The 22,134-nt window shown below is 43.6% G+C and overlaps 1 protein-coding gene across 1 annotated transcript in view; it reads left to right on the plus strand.

The window, feature by feature from the left end:
• The window catches only part of MUC2 (mucin 2, oligomeric mucus/gel-forming), a 51,650-nt gene that overhangs the window by 16,051 nt on the left and 13,465 nt on the right, over positions 1-22,134 (plus strand). Inside the window, exons 16-33 of the mRNA XM_075092518.1 lie at positions 196-451; positions 1,329-1,381; positions 1,663-1,772; positions 2,204-2,355; positions 2,836-2,974; positions 3,574-3,684; positions 3,963-4,142; positions 5,151-5,390; positions 7,063-7,219; positions 7,629-7,757; positions 9,600-9,774; positions 10,668-10,711; positions 11,276-11,473; positions 11,828-11,857; positions 12,214-15,141; positions 15,920-18,619; positions 20,318-20,697; positions 21,842-22,016. Coding sequence (XP_074948619.1) covers positions 196-451; positions 1,329-1,381; positions 1,663-1,772; positions 2,204-2,355; positions 2,836-2,974; positions 3,574-3,684; positions 3,963-4,142; positions 5,151-5,390; positions 7,063-7,219; positions 7,629-7,757; positions 9,600-9,774; positions 10,668-10,711; positions 11,276-11,473; positions 11,828-11,857; positions 12,214-15,141; positions 15,920-18,619; positions 20,318-20,697; positions 21,842-22,016 — 8,157 coding nt within the window. The remainder of the gene's footprint in view (positions 1-195; positions 452-1,328; positions 1,382-1,662; positions 1,773-2,203; positions 2,356-2,835; positions 2,975-3,573; positions 3,685-3,962; positions 4,143-5,150; positions 5,391-7,062; positions 7,220-7,628; positions 7,758-9,599; positions 9,775-10,667; positions 10,712-11,275; positions 11,474-11,827; positions 11,858-12,213; positions 15,142-15,919; positions 18,620-20,317; positions 20,698-21,841; positions 22,017-22,134) is intronic.

The raw sequence follows: 22,134 nt of genomic DNA on the forward strand, positions 1-22,134 counted from the left end.
AAAGAAGTCTTGAACTAGTAAACAAAGTTAGGCTAATGTTACTTGTGACTTATGATATTTTTATACTTTAATAAAATCTAAGGGAATATTTTTACCATTACATGCTGCACAGCCAAAGAAACTAAAGTGCAAATGTCAAGGTTACATTGTCCATCCTGCGTCCCTTATTCACCAGTTTGTTTATTTTCCCTCCAGATAGTGAAGTGTCTGCCTGCCCAGGAAATCAAATCTTCCTTTACAATCTTACAATGTGCCAGCAAACCTGTCGTTCCCTTGCTGATGGTGAAAAGCATTGCTTGCAAGACTTTGCTCCTGTGGATGGTTGTGGCTGTCCATATAATACATACTTGGATAACCAGGATACCTGTGTCCCCATCTCCAAGTGCCCATGTTATCACAAGGGATCATACCTGGCACCAGGGGAATATGTTACAAAAGATGGAGAACGTTGGTATGTTTTATTGTGTTTTCTTTTCTGGGGGGATGAAAGCCCTTTTAAAATTTGCTTATTGGATGTAAGCTGCTTAGTTTTCTTGGTGCTCTAATGAACATTTGTAATACGTTTCATACCATCTTCATGCTGAGAAAAACATCATCCTGTTGTCATGCAATTTATTAATAATTGAGAAGTACGGCTTTGTCCGGAGGTGTGAGCACTGGTCTTCACAGATAAACATTACTCTGAAGCTGCACTGTTAATAGGGCTTTCTTGAGCAGAGGGGTAGAAGGCCAGCTATAATGTTATGTAGCTGTTTCCTTTTCTGCCAGAGACAGATTGCTTGTGGTTTTTTCCACTGGAGGAAGGTGCCCTTGATATGTATTTACTGTAGCATAGGCTTTTGAAAGCAGCTTTCATGACCCTGGTGTTTTTCATCATGAACTCTGACAACTGTTTGCTGCATGAATCATCAGTGCAAACTGTGAAATACTTCCTTCTCTTATCTGGCAGATGAAGTATACAGGCCCACAATTTTGCAGCATAGGAATTGAAGAGGCATAAAAAGATACTGTGTATCCAAATGAAGGCTTTGATTTAAATTATCATTATTATCTGTTTCCTAAGTCATCAAAAAGCATAGTATTAAGGATTAATAGAATAACTGTCATTCCTTAAAACATAACCTTTCTGTGCATTATGCCTAAACTCTCGCTACACCTTTTCTCCAAGTGAAAATTCATGAGTGGGCTTCAATATAGTTCACCTTGAAGTATCAGTAGAAATTATGCAGGATAAATAGTCTCAAATTTATATAAACAAATCCTTAAATTTAAATTGAAGACACTGAACTTACTTTTTTATATTTTTACTTACTTCATCTCTTTTCTAGTGTTTGCCGAAATGCAAAGGTCCAGTGTACTTCAGTGACAATCAGAATGAAAAGTAAGTGACATTATGTAAAGTAAAATAAAATAAAAAACATAACCCAACCTCCAAACCCAAACCAACACTTTCCACTTGAATTCTCCACCTATTTGTTTTGTGTGTTTCTTTTTTCTCTTTATGTCAAACAGTTACGCATTTTCACTTTTTCTGTCGTCACTGAGCCTCTTTTTTTTATAAGGATAGATGTACCCTGAGATTTCTTCTCAGTAACTACCACCTTTCACACACATTTCTTTTGCCTTTTCTTGATTTGTCTAAACCAACAATGTACCTTGCAGGTGCAATGGAATGTTCTTCTAACAAGACATACTTTGACTGCAACACATCCCCAAAATGGATGTTGCGAATGCCTGTACAACTTAGCTGTCATACTCCTCGAACAGATCATGTATGTATCCAATTTTTCTCCATGTCATGTTTCCTTTATTTTGTATTCTTTAAATGACACAGTGCAACACAGAAAATGCAGTTGTAACTAACAGTTTATATTTCCTTGTTTTAACCTTCCTTTTTTTTCTCCCTAATGATATTACTCTGTTGCCTATTTCATGATAATTCCCCTTATGGCTTCCCTGTCTGTTTTCTTTTTCCTGTGTCTCCAGTAGAGTCATACCTCCCAAGTAAAATATGATTTGGATTCTTAGATAATCAAAAAAAGAAAGGCAAAGCATTAGAAACTTAGAAAGAAAAACCTTATAAAACTAATCGATATTAGGCTGTTTGCTTAAAAGTGCTGTTTTTACTAGAGTGCTTATGAAGAAGTGAAAGAAAAATGCAGTGCTTTTTCATAAAGTAACAATTTCTCCTTATGTTCCTTAGTTTCAGGAAGAGTGTGTCTCAGCCTGTGTGTGCCCTGAAGGTCTATTAGATGATGGGAAAGGGGGCTGTGTTGAGCAGAAGGACTGCCCATGCAGTCATAATAACCAGTGGTATTCTCCTGGGCAGAACATAACAGTAGACTGCAACACCTGGTAAGTTATAATTTTGTACTCTCTTTTAGAATATATTCTATTCAGTAAATTAATAGTTACATCTAGGCTTATGTACTACAGTGGCTGCGATAGCTGCAAGTATTAACCTTTATTTTCAGCCATATTTTTTGCTATCTGAGGAAATACAGGTTGTGCTGAAAATATTGGGGTTACCATTACCTCTGTTTTCAGTAGGCATCTGAAAGGCATATTGGGAAAGTGCACTCATTTTTAAAATACAAATACATTCAGATCTAAAAAATGTAACTGGCCAGAGTTAAAATTCATGTAGAAATCATGTTATAGGCTTAAAAACAGGATAAACTAATGAAGTTGAAAGTTAAGACACTCTGTAACAGTGAAATGGGTATTGTGTACACTATTATCTTATACCAGGTAGCTGCTCGGTTTGTTTTGCTGTTTTCCAAACAGCACACTCTTGGTGAGATCTGAAAATTCAACTTTTCTGCTCTCTTCTAGTACCTGCCAAAAAGGGGTTTGGAAGTGCACTGAAGAGGTGTGCTATGGGACTTGTATGATATATGGAAGTGGCCATTACATCACCTTTGATGGAAAATTCTTTGACTTTGATGGGACTTGTGACTATGTGGCCACGCAGGTAATGCTCATCAGGAGGGCTGAAATGGCATCTGATTGCCTTGAAGATCCACTTTCCTCTTCGGTTTTGTCATTCCTTATTGCCTGCCATCACTGTTCCTGAGATGTTTGCACAGTCCACCAAGATAAATTCTGTTTTCTGTACGGGCAAGATGTGTGAATGTTTTTTTTTTTTCCTGATACAGTGGTTGTAAATTGTATGTAGGAGGACTAATATATAGTGAGAGCTAGCAGCTCATCATCAGTTGTGAAATAAATAAAAAATAAATTAAAATTCAAAGTCTACAAAACAAAGACATTTACATTTAAAGATATACCCTCATTTTGTTTTATCATCCTACATGTTTCCCAGGTTTTGCCACACATGAGACTGTATTAACTGTTTATATGTATGCAAAGATGTATGTGTATATGTTCATGCATTTGTGTACATGTTTGTGTATCTGTAACAATATTATGTATGTAGAATTTCACATATGAAACAGCAGTGACGACTTATACATTATGGAGATTTAAATGATTGTAATTATTATGAGATTGAATTAAAAATTAAATATTCTACCTATTTTTCTTATGCTAATTTTTCTCATTTTTCCATAGGATTTTTGTGGTGACAAAAATTCCAGTGGCTCCTTTAGTATCATCACAGAGAATGTCCCTTGTGGAACTACAGGAGTTACCTGCTCAAAGGCTATTAAAATATTTCTAGGGGTGAGTAACGATACTCAGTGAGTATATATTTGTATTCAAGTATTTTAAAAAAAGTAATGCTCCAAAGCCACATCCCTAAAAGCAGCTATAACAACGAAAGGTTAGAGGCCCTGTCAAATTAATCTGTAAAGTTGTAGATTCTCAGGTACTGAAACCTCTGTCAAACAAAGCTGCTACACCACTTTCTGTCATCCTGGAAAGTTGTATTGTTACGAGCGTCTAATATTTTATCTCATCATAAAAGTTAGTGTTGTAATATTTCTCTTTTTATCTTTCAGAAAACTGAACTGAAATTAGAGGACAAAGATTATAAAGAAATTCAAAGAGATATTGGAGGTGATGTGCGATATTGGAACAGGACAGTAGGCCTCTACCTCGTTATTGAGGCTAGCAATGGTGTGATGCTTATCTGGGATAAGAAGACTACTGTTTTCATCAAGCTGACCCCAGATTACAAAGTTAGGACCCATCTGTCTTTTTCTGAAGTAGTAGTATGAATAGATAAATGACATAAGGAAACATAAATGTTCTTTAATTCTAACTCCGTGTTTAATTCCTATATCCTCTGCACATTGATTATTAGCTTGTGTTATTACTATCACAACTTGCAGAGGTGCTACTGGAATTCCTTACAGTCCATCACAATGCATTGCAGAGAATGCATAGCATATGACTGCAAAAAAGGTAAATGTCTAAGGCATTCTGTGTTTGTGAATATTAAGAGCCAAGCATTGAAAGTCATTTAGGGGATGCAAACTGATTGTACATGCACTTGGAAACCTGCATGGAATCTCAGTCCTGAGTTAAAACCAAATTCCTTGTGCAATGCATGGAGATGGTTCTGATTTCTCAAAATCAGCATGCTGAATCAGACTACTGAATTCACTGGGCTGAATGAGGAGGTGCATGGTTGTGTAAACAGGGACATACTGTTGCTTGAGGATGCTGATGTACCTTAAGTAACACTACCAAAAATTCACTATTGTGGGTAAGTTGCTAAATACTTTCTTTCAAGAAAAATGAGTCCCTGTCATTGTTTTTTACCATGGATGAAGAAATGGTGCTCATTATAATAAAAGCAGAATGAAATTCCCTCAGGCTTATATTAATAGCTGACTTATGATAAATTGAGAATGAAAAACAAATTAAATCTTCTCATCCAAAAGAGGCTTAGCCACTCTTTAGTGTTACAATTTGGATGAAGGGCCACCACAGAGGCATGGAAATGCACTAGATATAATTGATTTCAAGGAGGAAGGACATGGGAGCTGAATAGTTTGCTGAGTACACAGACAAATAAAGGTTCAATTTCTGTACAAATTATTTGGAAGATGAAAATACGTCATTTACAGGGAGAGTCAGTTGCCCTTTTTAATGTCAATGTTTTGGTCTTACTTTACTACAGTCTGTTTCTCACTTCCATGGTATATTTAAAAGCTGTGGATATGTTAATTTTTTTTTTCCAGGGCAAAGTGTGTGGTCTGTGTGGCAACTTTGATGACAAGTCTAACAATGACTTTACAACAAGGAGTGGGCTGCAGGAGACTAATGCTCTGAAGTTTGGGAATTCCTGGAAACAGTCTCCCACATGCTCAGATGTCACACAAGAGATTAAGCCCTGTGATGTGAAACCTCATCGGAAGTCCTGGGCAGAGAAAGAATGCAGCATCATCCGGAGTGAAGTCTTTCAAATTTGTCACTTCAAGGTTTGTGGAAGGCAGTAAGCGATGGGTCAGCACAGTGCACTTCTGTTACCACAGTAGCAGAGATCATAGAAATGAATGAAGAGATGGTTAAATAGAGTAATTTCAATTATGTCTTCAGTACAGCTACAGTTGTCGGCACATTTCAGCTAGCCTTAGTCAAAGAAGTTTGAGTATCTGTGGCAATGTAGTAGTGCTAGCCCCAACTGCACAAGTTCATATTCATCACCACGGTTTAACTGCTACTGCTGTGCATGCTACCTTCATAAATCTAGCCTGAACAGGTCTGTGTGTGCTGCAGTTGCACCATCTGTTGTTGAGAAACTGTCAATACTATAAGTTCTGAAGGGCTTTGGGATCATCAGACCCATCTTCTTACAGAAATGCATACTGTACTTGAAAGGTGGCTGTTGAAGAGACCACTGCTCCTTGTAGCAGTCAACCCACAAAAAGGATCATCTTGGAAACCACTGTCATCATGCAGTTTGGATAGGCTTAGCTGCTACTTTTGCACCTCCAAATTGTCGCAGCATACACTATTTCAGGCACACAGCTTCCAGAGCATGGTCTACAGAGGTAGATCACTCCTCTCTATTTCTTGTCTCTTTCCTGAAGTATGGTAATATTAACAACAGTTTATTCTTAACTCACAGTGGAAAAGTCACAAAGAATTATTAATTTACTTAACTTAGAATCGTCAAATCATAGAATCATTTAGGTTGGAAAAGACCTTTAAGATCATCAAGTCCAGGCATTAACCTAGCACTGCCAAGTCCACAACTAAACCATGTCCCTAAGTGTCATGTCTACGCATCTTTTAAATACCTCCAGGGATGGTGACTCAACCACTTCCCCAGGTAGCCTGTTCCAATGCTTGATAACCCTTTCAGTGAAGAAATTTTCCTAATACCCAATCTAAACCTCCCCTGGCGCAACTTAAGGCCATTTCCTTTTGTCCTATCACTTGTTACTTGGGAGGAGAGACCATCACACACCTCACTACAGCCTCCTTTCAGATAGTTGTGGATAGCCATAAGGTCTCCGCTCAGCCTCTTTTTCTCCAGACCAAACAACCCCAGTTCCCTCAGCCACTCCTCATAAGACCTGTTCTCTAGACCCTTCACCAACTTTGTTGGTTTTCTTTGGACACGCTCCAACACTTTAATGTCTTGAAACTGAACACAGTATTCAGTGTACCAGTGCCGAGTACAGGGGCACAATCACCTCCCTGCTCCTGCTGGCCACACTATTCCTGATACAAGCCAGGATGCCATTGGCCTTCTTGACCACTTGGGCACACTGCTGGCTCATGTTCAGCCGACTGTCAACCAACACCCCCAGGCCCTTTTCCAGCCACTTTGTTGGCATCAATCCAACTTGGTTTTAAAAGCAGTAAAATGGAACTCTGTTAGAAAATGTGGGCACTGCCAAGGACTCCTACCTTATTTTTTCAGTCATAACAAATTATGAAGGTACTGTATTACTTTTAAGTCTATTATTATCCAAAATAGATTAAGCAGCTTCAAGCCTATAATATTTGTTTGTGATCTGGCAATTCTTAGAAACAGTCTCATTCCTGCCCAGCTCAATTCCCATATCTCAGGAGATCTCTCAAGCTTACTAGTTTGAAAACTAATTTGGAGATCAACTGGGGTACCATCTCTTTCCTCAACAGGTGGACCCAAATCCTTTCTATGAAGCTTGTGTTCATGATGCCTGCTCTTGTGACAGTGGTGGAGATTGTGAGTGCTTCTGTTCTGCAGTTGCTGCGTATGCTCAAGAATGTACCAAGGCTCAGGCCTGTGTTTTCTGGAGAACTCCTGATATATGCCGTGAGTAACAGTTAAACACAACTGTATCTTTCTGGCTACTGTCAGAAAGCCTATCAAATATTTTTAGAGGTTTACTAGTAGCTAGGGAAGAAAAATACTCTCAGAAATTTATCCTTATTTTTAATTTAAAATCAATACTAATTCTTTACATTTTTTTGTCATTTGAATCAAACTTTTTCACTCTGTGGTTAGTGTGTTCAAAATTAAAATATTGGGCCCTAGAGTTTTGACCCCAAATTTTTATGTATCCTATGTTTAAGTATAGTAGAAGAAAGTCCAAGTCCTATACCTCAAGAGAAGTTTTGCTGGCTTAATGTGTCGATTAATTTAGCTTGTACCTTTGAAGACCTGATCAAAGCTGCATTCTGGCAACGATGTTTTTAATCAGCTTCTCTTTTTTTCTCATCAGCGATATTTTGTGACTACTACAACCCTCGTAATGAGTGTGATTGGCACTATGAGCCTTGCGGCAGTAATGTCATGACCTGCAGGATGATTAATAATGTCAGCACCAACTTTTCAGTGCCATACCTGGAAGGTAAGTTCCTTGCCATTTTTGTATTTTATTTCATATAACTTTGTCCAGGTATCATTTAATGAATGGAATGTCACTCAGCTTGGCAAGATGTTCCTGCACCTGTTATGTAGAATTTGCCTCCAGTCTTAGATAAATGTTTCCTATAATGTAATTTATTATTTATTAACATCAGTGAGTGATTGTTACATTGATATCAGCCATAAAACTAGGTCTCTTCTTGGATAATATCCTGAAACATGCAAGATTATTACACCACTGTTATTTTGCGTCCCATCCTATGGGCATTTCAAGAGAAGAAAAACCTTTTACATGGCAAAGCAGCAAGTTACTGATAGTTGGGGTTTTTTAACTTATCATTCTTTATGCATCAGATCTGTCTTGACTTTGTTAGATTAATGTGCAGCATCCTCCTATCTTTACAATAGGAAATATCTTCGATATCAGGAACATTGATGCTGATATACATCGAATTCTTAATGGAGACCACAAAATGTTGTCAGAGGGCTACTGGGGGCTACCTCCATTTTTAGGGTATTTAATTTGTAGTTTTCGTTTAGGCTTTAAGACCAAGATGTGAGGCTAAAACAGGTTATTCTGCATTGTATCCCACTTAGAGGATGCACAAGCCATTTACATCCCATTGAACCCCTCAGAGTAAGTAGAGATATCATATTAGTAGGTGAAAGTCTTTGATAACTGAAAAGGAATTTCATGTTATGGGGACTGCAATGATCGAAGAACGTGAATGGCTTTATATATATCTTCCGTTTTACCACATGATGAAGTTAGAAAAAACAGCCACGGTTTTGGCCACACAGTCTTTTCGGTCTGGACTGGAAGGTGTTATCACCAGTTCAGGGATTGGAAAGAACTGCCCAGAGTTTGACTTTGCTATTTTAATCCTTGAACTGCTGGCAACAAACAAAAAAAAACCAGAAAGCCTAACTAAAAAAAAAGTTCCCTCGCTTTTGAAATAGATTGTCTTAGGTTATTAGAAAGATTTGGGAAGTGTCAGAAAGCAGATCATTATATATCCAAAAATCTTTCTAAATTATTTTGGTTTTTTTATCTTCAGTGGAAATATAGAGCGTGCTTACTTTTGTTAGGATATCTTCAGTACAGTATGGCAGTGTGAAGACTTTTAAGTACCAGTTAATTACATGGTCATTCAGTTTATAGGCTATTTGGAACTCCAGTAGAGTATAAACAGGATTTTATGCAACTAAGAGTTGGATTTTATGAGAGTTTATTTGGAAGCAGGACAAAATAATTTTTTAAAACTCTATTTAGATGAAAAATACAATGAGAATTGACACACAATTCATCCAAGGGTATGGAAAAAAGCAGATAAATTATCTATTTGGGGTGAAGATACCTGGTCTATTAAAGGCACATAGACTTTGTTTATGTAGTGGAAAAACCTGTTTGTTAATGAATCCACTTCCATATTCTTCACAAAAGTATTACTGATATGGCTGTCACTTTCAATATCTGTAGAAAAATAGAGATATTTCTTTGTCTTAAAATTACTAGCTGCCCATAGAAATCAATATAAATTAGGGATTTCTCCAAGATCTTGAACTAGGAAAAAACAACTTCCCATGTTTTTGTGACTAAACTCTTATTTAATCATCCTCAATCATCCTCTTTGTCAATCAGAATTGTTGATTTAAGTCTTTTGGAAAGACTAAGCGTCCAAGGATTAATTTGAATTGGAAATTTTCAGTTTCTTTCACTATGCTTAATTTGGTGAGAATCATTTACCTTCAGAAGGTATCCTATCATTGAGTTAACTCTATACTTTTTCTTCATTCTGTGTACTGTTCTACTTGTCGTCAACAGGTTGCTACCCCAGATGCCCTAAAGACAAGCCTATTTATAATGAAGAGACAAAGGAATGTGTGCCTGAAGATCAGTGCTGGTGTTACATCAATGGAACTCCTGGACCTGATGGAACTCCTGGAACTTCTGTTCCTCCCGGGACTGAAATACCCACAGAAGAAAACTGTACAAAATGGTATATACAAAAGTGCAAAAAATTTTGCAGTAGGTTCAGGAAACAATTTATGGATGCTGACAACCTCATTTTCTTCACTGGGTCTCAGACAAATAGAGATGCAACTTCAGCTGAAGGGCTGCTATGTTCTAGCATTTATCTATACAAATTAGAGGAACAATGCCATTTATTCCACTTGAGACTTAAACTCAAAACATGCGGCACTTACAATATGTTTAGATTCTAAACATTTAATTCATAATTAATTCATAATTTTCCAAACCCATAATAATCCAGATTTCAGGTTGATAGTGTCGTTATAGTAAGTGTATTGGCAAATTCATTAAATATACTCTTCGAAGTGTCATAAATGATATAATGGCATGAAGCCTGTGTGTGTCTCTGGAACAACCCTTTGACTCATGCCTCTTTGGGAAGATAGGGGTACTCTGCCTCAAATTCTCACTTAAACTTGGGATTTCAAAATCACTGTAATCTGAAATTAACTGTACTAGCCCTGAAAGAGATAGTTGAGTCCTAATTGCTCATTCCTAGAGCCTTACTAATGATGACACTGACATCTATGACTCCACATGGTGACCAGAGAAAAATACCCTTGATCTAGCTATAAGTTCACTGCTCTGAAAAAGTTGTTGTTATTATTATTGCACTATTGCAACTTGCAACACAAAGTGGTTCATGATAGTTTTAAGATGTTGCACTTAAATAATGAAAGTGATTACTTAGTTTGAATTAAATAATGATAGGCAATACTGGAAAATACTATACCCAGAAAAATATCCAGTAGTGTGAATAAAGATCAAGTGCAAATTTCTGTTTCTGTGCTCTTGGCTGTCCTAACATGTGCCATAAAACATCTGCAACATTTTAATTTTTGAAAATTTTGCTTTTAGTGTCTGTGGGCCCTCAGGATCCATACAGTGTACACCAATCCCAGGTAAAAAATGTTTGGGTTTTTCTACAAATAGAAAGAAAAAACGCATAGAACTGCTATGTCTGTCGCTACAAAAGACTTAGTAATGCTTTGGAACGATTCTTTCCAATGCAAGTGATATTTGTGGCCAAAGAAAATTGGGCAGCACTTTTGCTGAGCCTTGCTAGTAGTACTTCTTGTTCAACCTTTTCCTCATGTCCCTTTACTCTTTCTCCCCATGTCCCATATCCAGACTAATGGATTTCACGACAAGAGTTTGCACTCCCAGAACAGAGAGTATTACAGAAAACTGTCAGAGAGTAAATTTCAATTATTTCTCTCAGAACATTTTAAAACTTGGTTTGTAAGTCTGTTCTTCCAAGCATTTTATTCAGGTCTTTATTAAATATATTTTAATGTTCCTCTAAATGTAAAGGTAAATTAGTGTGATGCATTAAATCTAAACTCCAGGTATAGGTCTAAAAGGAGCATGCATGACTCACGTAAATGCTTACTTGTCCATAAATATTTTGCCTTTATCTGTAACCTGGTAGTAGAAAAATGGCACAGTAAAGCTTTTTCTTGCAGGGTGTCCTTGTGTCATCAACGGAACAAGTTATCAAGTGGGTGAAATTGTGGCACAAACACAGAATGGCAGCATATGTATAACATACATTTGTGCAGAAAATGGTTCCATAGAAGTTGAAACTACTTATCCTTGTCCAACATCTACTTCACCTACAACCATTTCAACCTCCTTTCCTACCAGTACTCTTACCACCACAGGTAAATCTTCAACAGAGTTGTGCATCTAAAAATTATTTTCTTTAAGGAAAATACTTTAAAGAAAGAATGTATAAGTATATGGGCTTATAGTTGACACAGAGTGGTACTTATGAATATTTTTATCACACCACACTAAGAAAGATTTTTAACAATTTGAGTTTATATACTTCTTATGGAAGAAAGTGTAACTATAAAGGTACAAGGTACTTCCTAATTCTGAAAAATATGTTAGCATCTCAATATCCTGCTGTCTCAGTAGTGTCAGGAAAAAAAACATAATGAAGATATTTAAAACTACTATTATATTTTTTCTAAAGCTTGCATATGATGGAGTGATCTTTTTTTCTATTTCAGTTACCAGTACAAGCTCTCCAGTAACTACAGGTAAGTTTTAAATAGAAAACTAAGTTGTTAAATGTTGAGGGAACATTCAAAGGAAGAGTAAATTGAAGATGGCCACTAGAGAAAAATATACTTCAACAAAAATAAATCATTTTTTAGAATTGCAAAAATGTGATAAGTATAGAGAGAAGAAAGAACTTTAAAGGCTTCAGCTTGGTGATTTTATTTTGATGTGAAGCTTCCTGTTGAAAAACCTGGTAATGTAAAACTAACTCTCTTCTCTTGGAAAAACAAGCTCCAATGCACTGCTTTAGTCATTAATGGAATAGAATACAAAATTAATCTTCTCAGAATGTTCTCTGCAAGCTCAGATGATAAATCTCTATCTTTTCTTGCAGCTCCATGCTTTGGATCAATGTGTTATTGGACTGAGTGGTTTGATGTTAGTAAACCTGACGAAGACGGTGGTGACTATGAAACCTATGAAGCAATAAGAAACAAACATGGAAACAAAATATGTGAAGCTCCTAAAAAAATTCAGTGCAGGGCTAAAAATCAACCTGATATAAGCTTAGAGGAACTTGGCCAGAAAGTAGAGTGTAATGTCACATATGGACTGATCTGTAAAAATGAGGATCAAGATCCAACTCTGTGGGAACTTTGCTATAATTATGAAATCAGGGTAAACTGTTGTGAGTGGTATGAATTTCCTTGTAAGAATACAAGTACAATAACTTCAACACCAACTGCAACTTCAACCACCACCAGCACAACAGTACTCATCACCACTACAACCAGACAGACAACATCAATTACCACCATGCCCATACCCACCCCAACAATAACAAGTGAATTCACACCACCCACCCCAACTACTGCAAGCACATCCGTGCCCACGCCAACACCATCACAGCCTCCCAGCAGCACCACCACGACGCTCCGCACCAGCACGACCAGCACGACAATGACAACTGTTCCTGCCACACCAACATTCACCCCAACTACTGCAAGCCCATCTGTGCCCACGTCAACACCGTCGCATCCTACCAGCAGCACCGCCACGACCACGATGCCCCCCACCAGCACCACTAGCGTGACAACGACAATTGTTCCTGGCACACCAACATCCAGCCTAACAACTGCAAGCACATCTGTGTACACGTCAACACTGCCGCAGCCTCCCAGCAGCACTGCCACGACCACGATGCCCCCCACCAGCACCACCGGCACCACCAGCGCGACAACGACAACAGTTCCTGGCACACCAACATCCACCCCAACTACTTCAAGTACATCCGTGCCCACACCAACACCGTCGCAGACTCCCAGCAGCACCGCCACGACCACGATGCCCCCCACCAGCACCACCGGCACCACCAGTGCGACGACAACAACTGTTCCTGGCACACCAACATCCACCCCAACTACTTCAAGCACATCTGTGCCCACACCAACACTGTCGCAGCCTCCCAGCAGCACCGTCATGACCACGATGCCCCCCACCAGCACCACCAGCGTGACAACGACAACAGTTCCTGGCACACCAACATCCACCCCAACTACTGCAAGCACATCCGTGCCCACACCAACACCATCGCAGACTCCCAGCAGCACCGTCACGACCACGATGTCCCCCACCAGCACGACAACGACAATTGTTCCTGGCACACCAACGTCCACCCTAACAACTTCAAGCACATCTGTGCCCACGTCAACACTGCCGCAGCCTCCCAGCAGCACTGCCACGACCACGATGCCCCCCACCGGCACTACCAGCACCACCAGTACGATAACGACAACTATTCCTGGCACACCAACCCCCACCCCAACTACTGCAAGCACAACTGTGCCCACACCAACACTGTCGCAGCCTCCCAGCAGCACAACCACGACTACGATGCCCCCCACCAGCACCACCGGCACCACCAGCGCAACAACGACAACAGTTCCTGACACACCAACATCCACCCCACCTACTGCAAGCACATCTGTGGCCACGTCAACACCATCACAGACTCCCAGCAGCACCACCACAACCACGATGCCCCCCACCAGCACCACCAGCGTGACAACGACAACAGTTCCTGGCACACCAACGTCCACCCTAACAACTGCAAGCACATCTGTGCCCACGTCAACGCTGCCGCAGACTCCCAGCAGCACCGTCACGACCACGATGCCCCCCACCAGCACCACCAGCACGACAACGACAACTGTTCCTGGCACACCAACATCCACCCCAACTACTGCAAGCACATCTGTGCCCACACCAACACCGTCACATGCTACCAGCAGCACCGTCACGACCACGATGCCCCCCACCAGCACCACCGGCACCACCAGTGCAACGACAACAGTTCCTGGCACACCAACGTCCACCCCAACTACTGCAAGCACATCTGTGGCCACGTCAACACCATCGCAGCCTCCCAGCAGCACCACCACGACCACGATGCCCCCCACCAGCACTACCAGCACCTCCAGTGCGACAACGACAACAGTTCCTGGCACACCAACCCCCACCCCAACTACTTCAAGCACATCTGTGCCCACACCAACACCATCGCAGACTCCCAGCAGCACTGCCACGACCACGATGCCCCCCACCAGCACCACCAGCATGACGATGACAACTGTTCCTGGCACACCAACGTCCACCCCAACTACTGCAAGCACATCTGTACCCACATCAACACCGTCGCAGCCTCCCAGCAGCACCACCACAACCACGATGCCCCCCACCAGCACCACCAGCGTGACAACGACAACTGTTCGTGGCACACCAACATCCACCCAAACTACTGCAAGCACATCCGTGCCCACACCAACACTGTCGCAGACTCCCAGCAGCACAACCACGACCACGATGCCCCCCACCAGCACTACCAGTACCACCAGCGCGACAACGACAACAGTTCCTGGCACACCAACATCCACCCCAACTACTGCAAGCACATCTGTGCCCACACCAACACCGTCGCAGACTCCCAGCAGCACTGCCACGACCACGGTACCCCCCACCAGCACCACCAGCATGACGACGACAACTGTTCCTGGCACACCAACATCCACCCCAACTACTTCAAGCACATCTGTGGCCACGTCAACACCATCGCAGCCTCCCAGCAGCACCACCACAACCACGATGCCCCCCACCAGCACCACCAGCGTGACAACGACAACAGTTCCTGACACACCAACATCCACCCCAACTACTGCAAGCACATCTGTGGCCACGTCAACACCATCGCAGACTCCCAGCAGCACCGCCACGACCACGATGCCCCCCACCAGCACCACCAGCGTGACAACGACAACAGTTCCTGGTATACCAACCCCCACTCCAACTACTGCAAGCACGTCTGTGCCCACACCAACACCATCACAGACTCCCAGCAGCACTGTCACGACCACGATGCCCCCCACCAGCACCACCGGCACCACCAGCATTGCTGCCACTTACCTGCAATTTTGGCTGTAGGAAGGAAGGTTTTTCCCCAGCCGGGATTGGGGAAGAGTTTCAGACCTAGGGTTGCCCCTTGCTATGGACCAAAGCTCTGGGCAGGCAGGTTCTCCCAACGTTCCCATAGGCATTGTTTTCCAGCTGTCCACACACTGCTGGGAAGCAAGACCATATTTTGGCAGCAGTGTGTGTCCTGTGCCGCCTTCTTTTGTAGTCACAACCCTTCCTGGTGTTTGGTTTCTTTCTGAGATAGTGAGGTGGTGTGAGAGGCATGAGGTGAGAGAGTGGCACCATTCCTGCTGAGTCCTGCTCTACCTCATGTGTTGACCTGATGTGAGTGGTTATTGCACATGATCAGCCCAATACAGCAATGTGCCCTAGCTGGAGATGGGGCGACAAACATGGCTCAGCAATGCCTGTGCGCTGGTTTGGCCCTAGTGTGCATTCTAGGGCCAAGAAAGGCAGGTCTGCCCTCACAGGTGAGCTTTGTTGTGGCCAGTGTGGGCTGACTGGTGTAGCAGTTCCCAAGGGGCACCCCTGTCTGAAGCAGACGCTCAGAGAACCACCTGCAAGTGTGCTGGTGCCCTGGCTTGTCTCTGTCCCGGCTGTTTCTAATTGTTCCTCTTGTTGCTGTTCCCCAGGCTGTGACTGCATCTGGACGGACTGGATTGATGTGAGTTACCCAGATAGTTCTGACAGAAACAGCGGTGACTACGAAACCTTTGAGAACATTCAGAAGAATGACCCCTCCTGGGTCTGTGCAAAACCTGAGAATATTAATTGCAGAGCAAAAAACTTTCCTGACACACCCATTGCAGAATTAGGGCAGAACGTGCATTGCCATATTGACAAAGGACTCATCTGTAACAATAGTGATCAGAAAATAGGAGGTCAAATACAGATGCCGTATTGCCTCAATTATGAGATAATGGTCTGCTGCGTCCCCAACATGCCAGAGTGTATGACAACTACACCCATGAGCACCATGACAGCTACATCTTTGCCCACAACAACCAGTGTTTCCTCTCAACCCATATCAACGACCGTTCCCACACCAACACCAACACAGCCTCCCAGCAGCACTGCCACAACTACGATGCCCCCCACCAGCACTACCAGCTCCACCAGCACGATGAAGACAACAGTTCCTGGCACACCAACCCCCACTCCAACTACTGCAAGCACATCCGTGCCCACACCAACACCATCGCACACTCCCAGCAGCACCACCACGACCACGATGCCCCCCACCGGCACTACCAGCGTGACACCGACAAGTGTTCCTAGCACACCAACCCCCACCCCAACTACTGCAAGCACATCCGTGCCCACACCAACACCATCGCAGACTCCCAGCAGCACTGCCACGACCATGATGCCCCCCACCAGCACCACCGGCACCACCAGTGCGACGACAACAACTGTTCCTGGCACACCAACATCCACCCCAACTACTTCAAGCACATCTGTGCCCACACCAACACCGTCGCAGACTCCCAGCAGTACCACCACGACCACGATGCCCCCCACCAGCACCACCGGCACCACCAGCATGACGACAACAACTGTTCCTGGCACACCAACATCCACCCCAACTACTTCAAGCACATCTGTGCCCACGTCAACACCATCGCAGACTCCCAGCAGTACCACCACAACCACGATGCCCCCCACCGGCACCACCAGCATGACGACAGCAACTGTTCCTGGCACACCAACATCCACCCCAACTACTGCAAGCACATCTGTGCCCACGTCAACACTGCCGCAGACTCCCAGCAGCACCGTCACGACCACGATGCCCCCCACCAGCACCACCGGCACCACCAGTGCGATAACGACAACTGTTCCTAGCCCACCAACATCCACCCCAACTACTGCAAGCACATCTGTGCCCACACCAACACAATCGCATCCTACCAGCAGCACCGCCACGACCACGATGCCCCCCACCAGCACCACCGGCACCACCAGTGCGACGACAACAACTGTTCCTGGCACACCAACATCCACCCCAACTACTTCAAGCACATCTGTGCCCACGTCAACACCATCACAGACTCCCAGCAGCACCGTCACGACCACGATGTCCCCCACCAGCACCACCAGCACGACAACGACAATTGTTCCTGGCACAACAACATCCACCCTAACAACTGCAAGCACATCTGTGCCCACGTCAACGCTGCCGCAGCCTCCCAGCAGCACTGCCACGACCACGATGCCCCCCACCGGCACCACCAGCGCGACAACGACAACAGTTCCTGGCACACCAACATCCACCCCAACTACTTCAAGTACATCCGTGCCCACACCAACACCGTCGCAGACTCCCAGCAGCACCGCCACGACCACGATGCCCCCCACCAGCACCACCGGCACCACCAGTGCGACGACAACAACTGTTCCTGGCACACCAACATCCACCCCAACTACTGCAAGCACATCTGTGCCCACACCAACACTGTCGCAGCCTCCCAGCAGCACCGTCACGACCACGATGCCCCCCACCAGCACCACCAGCGTGACAACGACAACAGTTCCTGGCACATCAACATCCACCCCAACTACTTCAAGCACATCTGTGCCCACGTCAACACTGCCGCAGACTCCCAGCAGCACCGTCACGACCACGATGCCCCCCACCAGCACCACCGGCACCACCAGCATGACGACAACAACTGTTCCTGGCACACCAACATCCACCCCAACTACTTCAAGCACATCTGTGCCCACACCAACACTGTCACAGCCTCCCAGCAGCACCGTCACGACCACGATGCCCCCCACCGGCACTACCAGCACCACCAGCGTGACAATGACAACTGTTCCTGGCCCACCAACATCCACCCCAACTACTGCAAGCACATCTGTGCCCACACCAACACCGTCGCAGCCTCCCAGCAGCACTGCCACGACCACGATGCCCCCCACCAGCACCACCAGCACGACAACGACAATTGTTCCTGGCACACCAACATCCACCCCAACTACTGCAAGCACATCTGTGCCCACACCAACACTGTCGCAGCCTCCCAGCAGCACTGCCACGACCACGATGCCCCCCACCAGCACTACCAGCACCACCAGTGCGATAACGACAACTGTTCCTGGCACACCAACCCCCACCCCAACTACTGCAAGCACATCTGTGCCCACACCAACACCGTCGCAGACTCCCAGCAGCACTGCCACGACCACGATGCCCCCCACCAGCACCACCAGCGTGACACCGACAAGTGTTTCTGGTACACCAGCATCCACCCCAGCTACTGCAAGCACATTTTCAACACCAGCAATATTCACCAAAATCCCACAACCATCAACTGAAGAACTAAGAGGTAATGCTGTTTTTGTGTTGTCATTTGTTGCATTACTTTGGGAAATATCCAAGTTTATTGGCAGCTTAACCTGTTTCTTAATATTTGTACTCTGAGGGAGCGCAGTTGATTTATACTTTGAAAGAAATCATGGATCCATGTAATATTTTGGGTGCAAGGGTCCTTTTTAAAGCTCTTTTTAGTCCAAAGCCCCTGATATGGGCAAGGACATCTTTCACTCTCTCAGGTGCTCAGACCCCACTCAAACTGACTTTGAACGCAACTAGTTATAGGTAAACAACTATTTATAAGGGAAAGCTGTTCCAGTCTGTCACCACCCTCATTATAAAAAATTTCTTCTTCTTTTCCAGTCTAGACCTGCCCTCTTTCTGTTTAAAACTGTTGCCTCTTTTTCTGTAACTTCATGCCTTGCTAAAAAGTTTCTCTCAGCCTTTTTTATAAACTCCCCTTATATATTGGAAACCCACAGTAGGGTCTTTCCTGGCTGACCAGCCCCACCTCTCACAGGGGAGGATCCATCCCTCTGATATTTTTTGTGACCTTCCGCTGGACCCGCTCAAGCAGTTTCATGTCTGTCTTGTACTGGGGACCCCAGAGCTGGATGTAGTACTCCAGGTGGTGTCTCACAGCAGTGGAGGAGAGTGGGTCCTGCACTGAACTCTCTCTCTAAAGAGGGAGAGTGGACAGCATGTTTCTGGCTCTTGGTTCCATTCTTCGATTTTCAGGAACATCGGGAGGTTTTTCATCCTCTGCCCGGTTTAGGCAGGAACTGAACAGATGGGAACTCTTGCTTTTGCTGCTCTTGGACCTCGTCCTTCAGCTGGAGAGAATGTACTCAGTGAGACCCATGGTGTGCAATGGGAGCAGGGCTTGGCTTTGTGTCCCTGTCCTTGCAGGCACTGTTTGGGCGCAGCTGTGCAGCCTTTCTTCCATTTTGTCTCCTGCATTGCCTTGGTGACCATTGCTGCCACTTACCTGCAATTCTGGCTGTAGGAAGGAAGGTTTTTCCCCAGCCGGGATTGGGGAAGAGTTTCAGACCTAGGGTTGCCCCTTGCTATGGACCAAAGCTCTGGGCAGGCAGGTTCTCCCAACGTTCCCATAGGCATTGTTTTCCAGCTGTCCGCACAGTGCTGGGAAGCAAGACCATATTTTGGCAGCAGTGTGCGACCCCCAACATCCCAGTGAATCTGCTGCTGTGACAGTTATCCATTTGTTCCTGTATTACCTTCTGAACCTGAAGTTGTTTGCCTGTCCTCACCCAAATGTGAATTAATTTTAGTTGAAGTCCTGTCCTTGTTGACTTTGTGGGTAGAAGCAGTTTATCTTACTTCCTCCTATTCTATAGCATTATGACTGCACTCTTATTACGGACAAAATGCTTCTTTATCTACCATGTGTCTCTTACATCATGCTGTAAAACAAACAGATGGCTCTGAGGCTGGCCTCTGAGTATCATGAACAATTTATAAAATGCTATTCAAAAACTATTTCAAAGGAGCCTGCATTAGGTCCCATAATGAAAACTGGCATGGTCATGTGAGAAGGGAAAAGCAGAAAGGTGAATTTGGGGTTCTTAGCATGCTGAAATAGCTTCCACTTTGGGTCCCACACCCTCAGGGACCCCTTCCCACAGCATCACGATAGTAACAGAAACTGGTAGCCCAATGACAACCACTGCAACTTGCTCTACTCTGACAGGATCGACTGCTGTCACCACCACGATGACTTCAGGACCATCCTCCCTAGAGTCTACTGCTAGCACTATTGTACCTCTGCTATCAGTATCTACCAGCCCTGTGTCAGTCACTACCTCTGGTACAACTCCAACAGAATCTTTTACCACCACTTCAGGAACAACCTCTAGTAACTTTACTACAATCACTGCAACCACCACCACTTCTGAAATTGTTTCATCTGTCTCAACTAGTACTTCTGGGCCAACTGCAACATCAAGTGCAGTCACCTTTGCAGGAAGTTCTACATACAGTACTCCAGTTAGTTCTTCAAGTTCAACTACCAGTCCCTCACCAACTACTCCTGGAAGAAATTGTTCCGTGTTACCTAATGAATCTTATGCAGTGAGTAGATTTCCTGAAGTTTTTTTAACATTCTGCTTTGGATGGAGACTAGGCTGATAATTTCAATGTTGGTACCATACAGAGTAGATATTAATCTGGGTAGAAAAGGAAGTATCAGTCCATTCTATTTCTTTCTGTTTTGTTGGGTATCAGCATGACTTCCAATAATATTTAGTTTGTTAGCATATATATTACTATTAGTTTTTCAAGGATAGCTTTAAAAAAGCTTTCTTCAAGGAGTTAGATCACAGCTCAATGTTCTCTTTGTTGTAGGTTAGCTTTGATGAAAAGGTAACCAAGGGCTAAGTGGTGCTAGATTATCTTTTCTGTTTCGGCTTTTGAATAAGTCCAGAGTGGGGAAAAGTTGTTTGTGTGTTCAGAGTGCAATCCAACAAGGAAACCACAGGGCTGAACTAGTCTGAGCTTGGAATGAGTCTTGGTCATAGTCTGGTTTCAGGAGAGGACTGTGAAACTGATCACTGCATTCAAACACTTGTGAAATTTGACTCAGAGCTCTGGTTTTTTGAATCTTCCACCTCTGACACAGACAAGCTAGTGTCTCGTACATTTCTAAAGCCTCCTCACAGCTTACATGTGTACCAACTTGTTCAGTAGATCTGCAGGGATAAAAATTATACATAGCTGAAAAATCGGTGGAAGGTAGAAAAAGTGTATACAATCACAATACATGTGCGTAATCACCTTAGCCATTACTCCCCTCATAGCTGATGTTCACTGTAGCTTTAGCCCTTAATCTGTTCTAGGCATTCATGCAAGGGGATTGATCATATATTGATCACTGATATTGGTCAGTGTCTTTCACTGATGATTAGAGAGAGTCTAGGTGAAGAGATGGGATCAGACACCTAACTTTTAGGTAGCTTAAACTAAAAAAGGCAGTTCCCACTTCGGGTTACTGGATTCACTTCTGTAAGTAATGCTTTTCACTTAGTGCTAGCTCACCCTGCAGGCCTTGAAGGTGCTGACTGCTGCACTTCCCACTTTCAGACTTCTGGTGGGGAAAAAAATGTCAATAAACGTATGGTGTTTTAAAACTGCAAAACTCAGGCATAACTGTTATCAGTCTGACTGCTTCATAAGGCTTCTCTCCCTCTTCCCTCTCCCCCTCTCTTTCCAAACACAGCCAGGAGAGTCATGGTGGCTCTGTAACTGCACTATGGCAATATGTGTACAGGATGATATAGTCAAGATAGTTCCTATAATCTGTAATCCACCTCCTAAACCTACATGTGCTAATGGGCTTTCTCCTGTGCGAGTCATTGATAAGGATGGATGCTGTTGGCACTGGGAGTGTGACTGTAAGTATATGTTTTGTTGAATATTTTATCTCCTGTGGGAACAATACTAGTGTTAAGAGCAACAATATTTATCAGGGGACATTTATCACACAAGACTGTGACGCTCAGACTTCTAGTG

The sequence above is a fragment of the Phalacrocorax aristotelis genome, chromosome 5, assembly GCF_949628215.1.
Source record: "Phalacrocorax aristotelis chromosome 5, bGulAri2.1, whole genome shotgun sequence".
NCBI classification, from domain to species: Eukaryota; Metazoa; Chordata; class Aves; order Suliformes; family Phalacrocoracidae; genus Phalacrocorax; species Phalacrocorax aristotelis.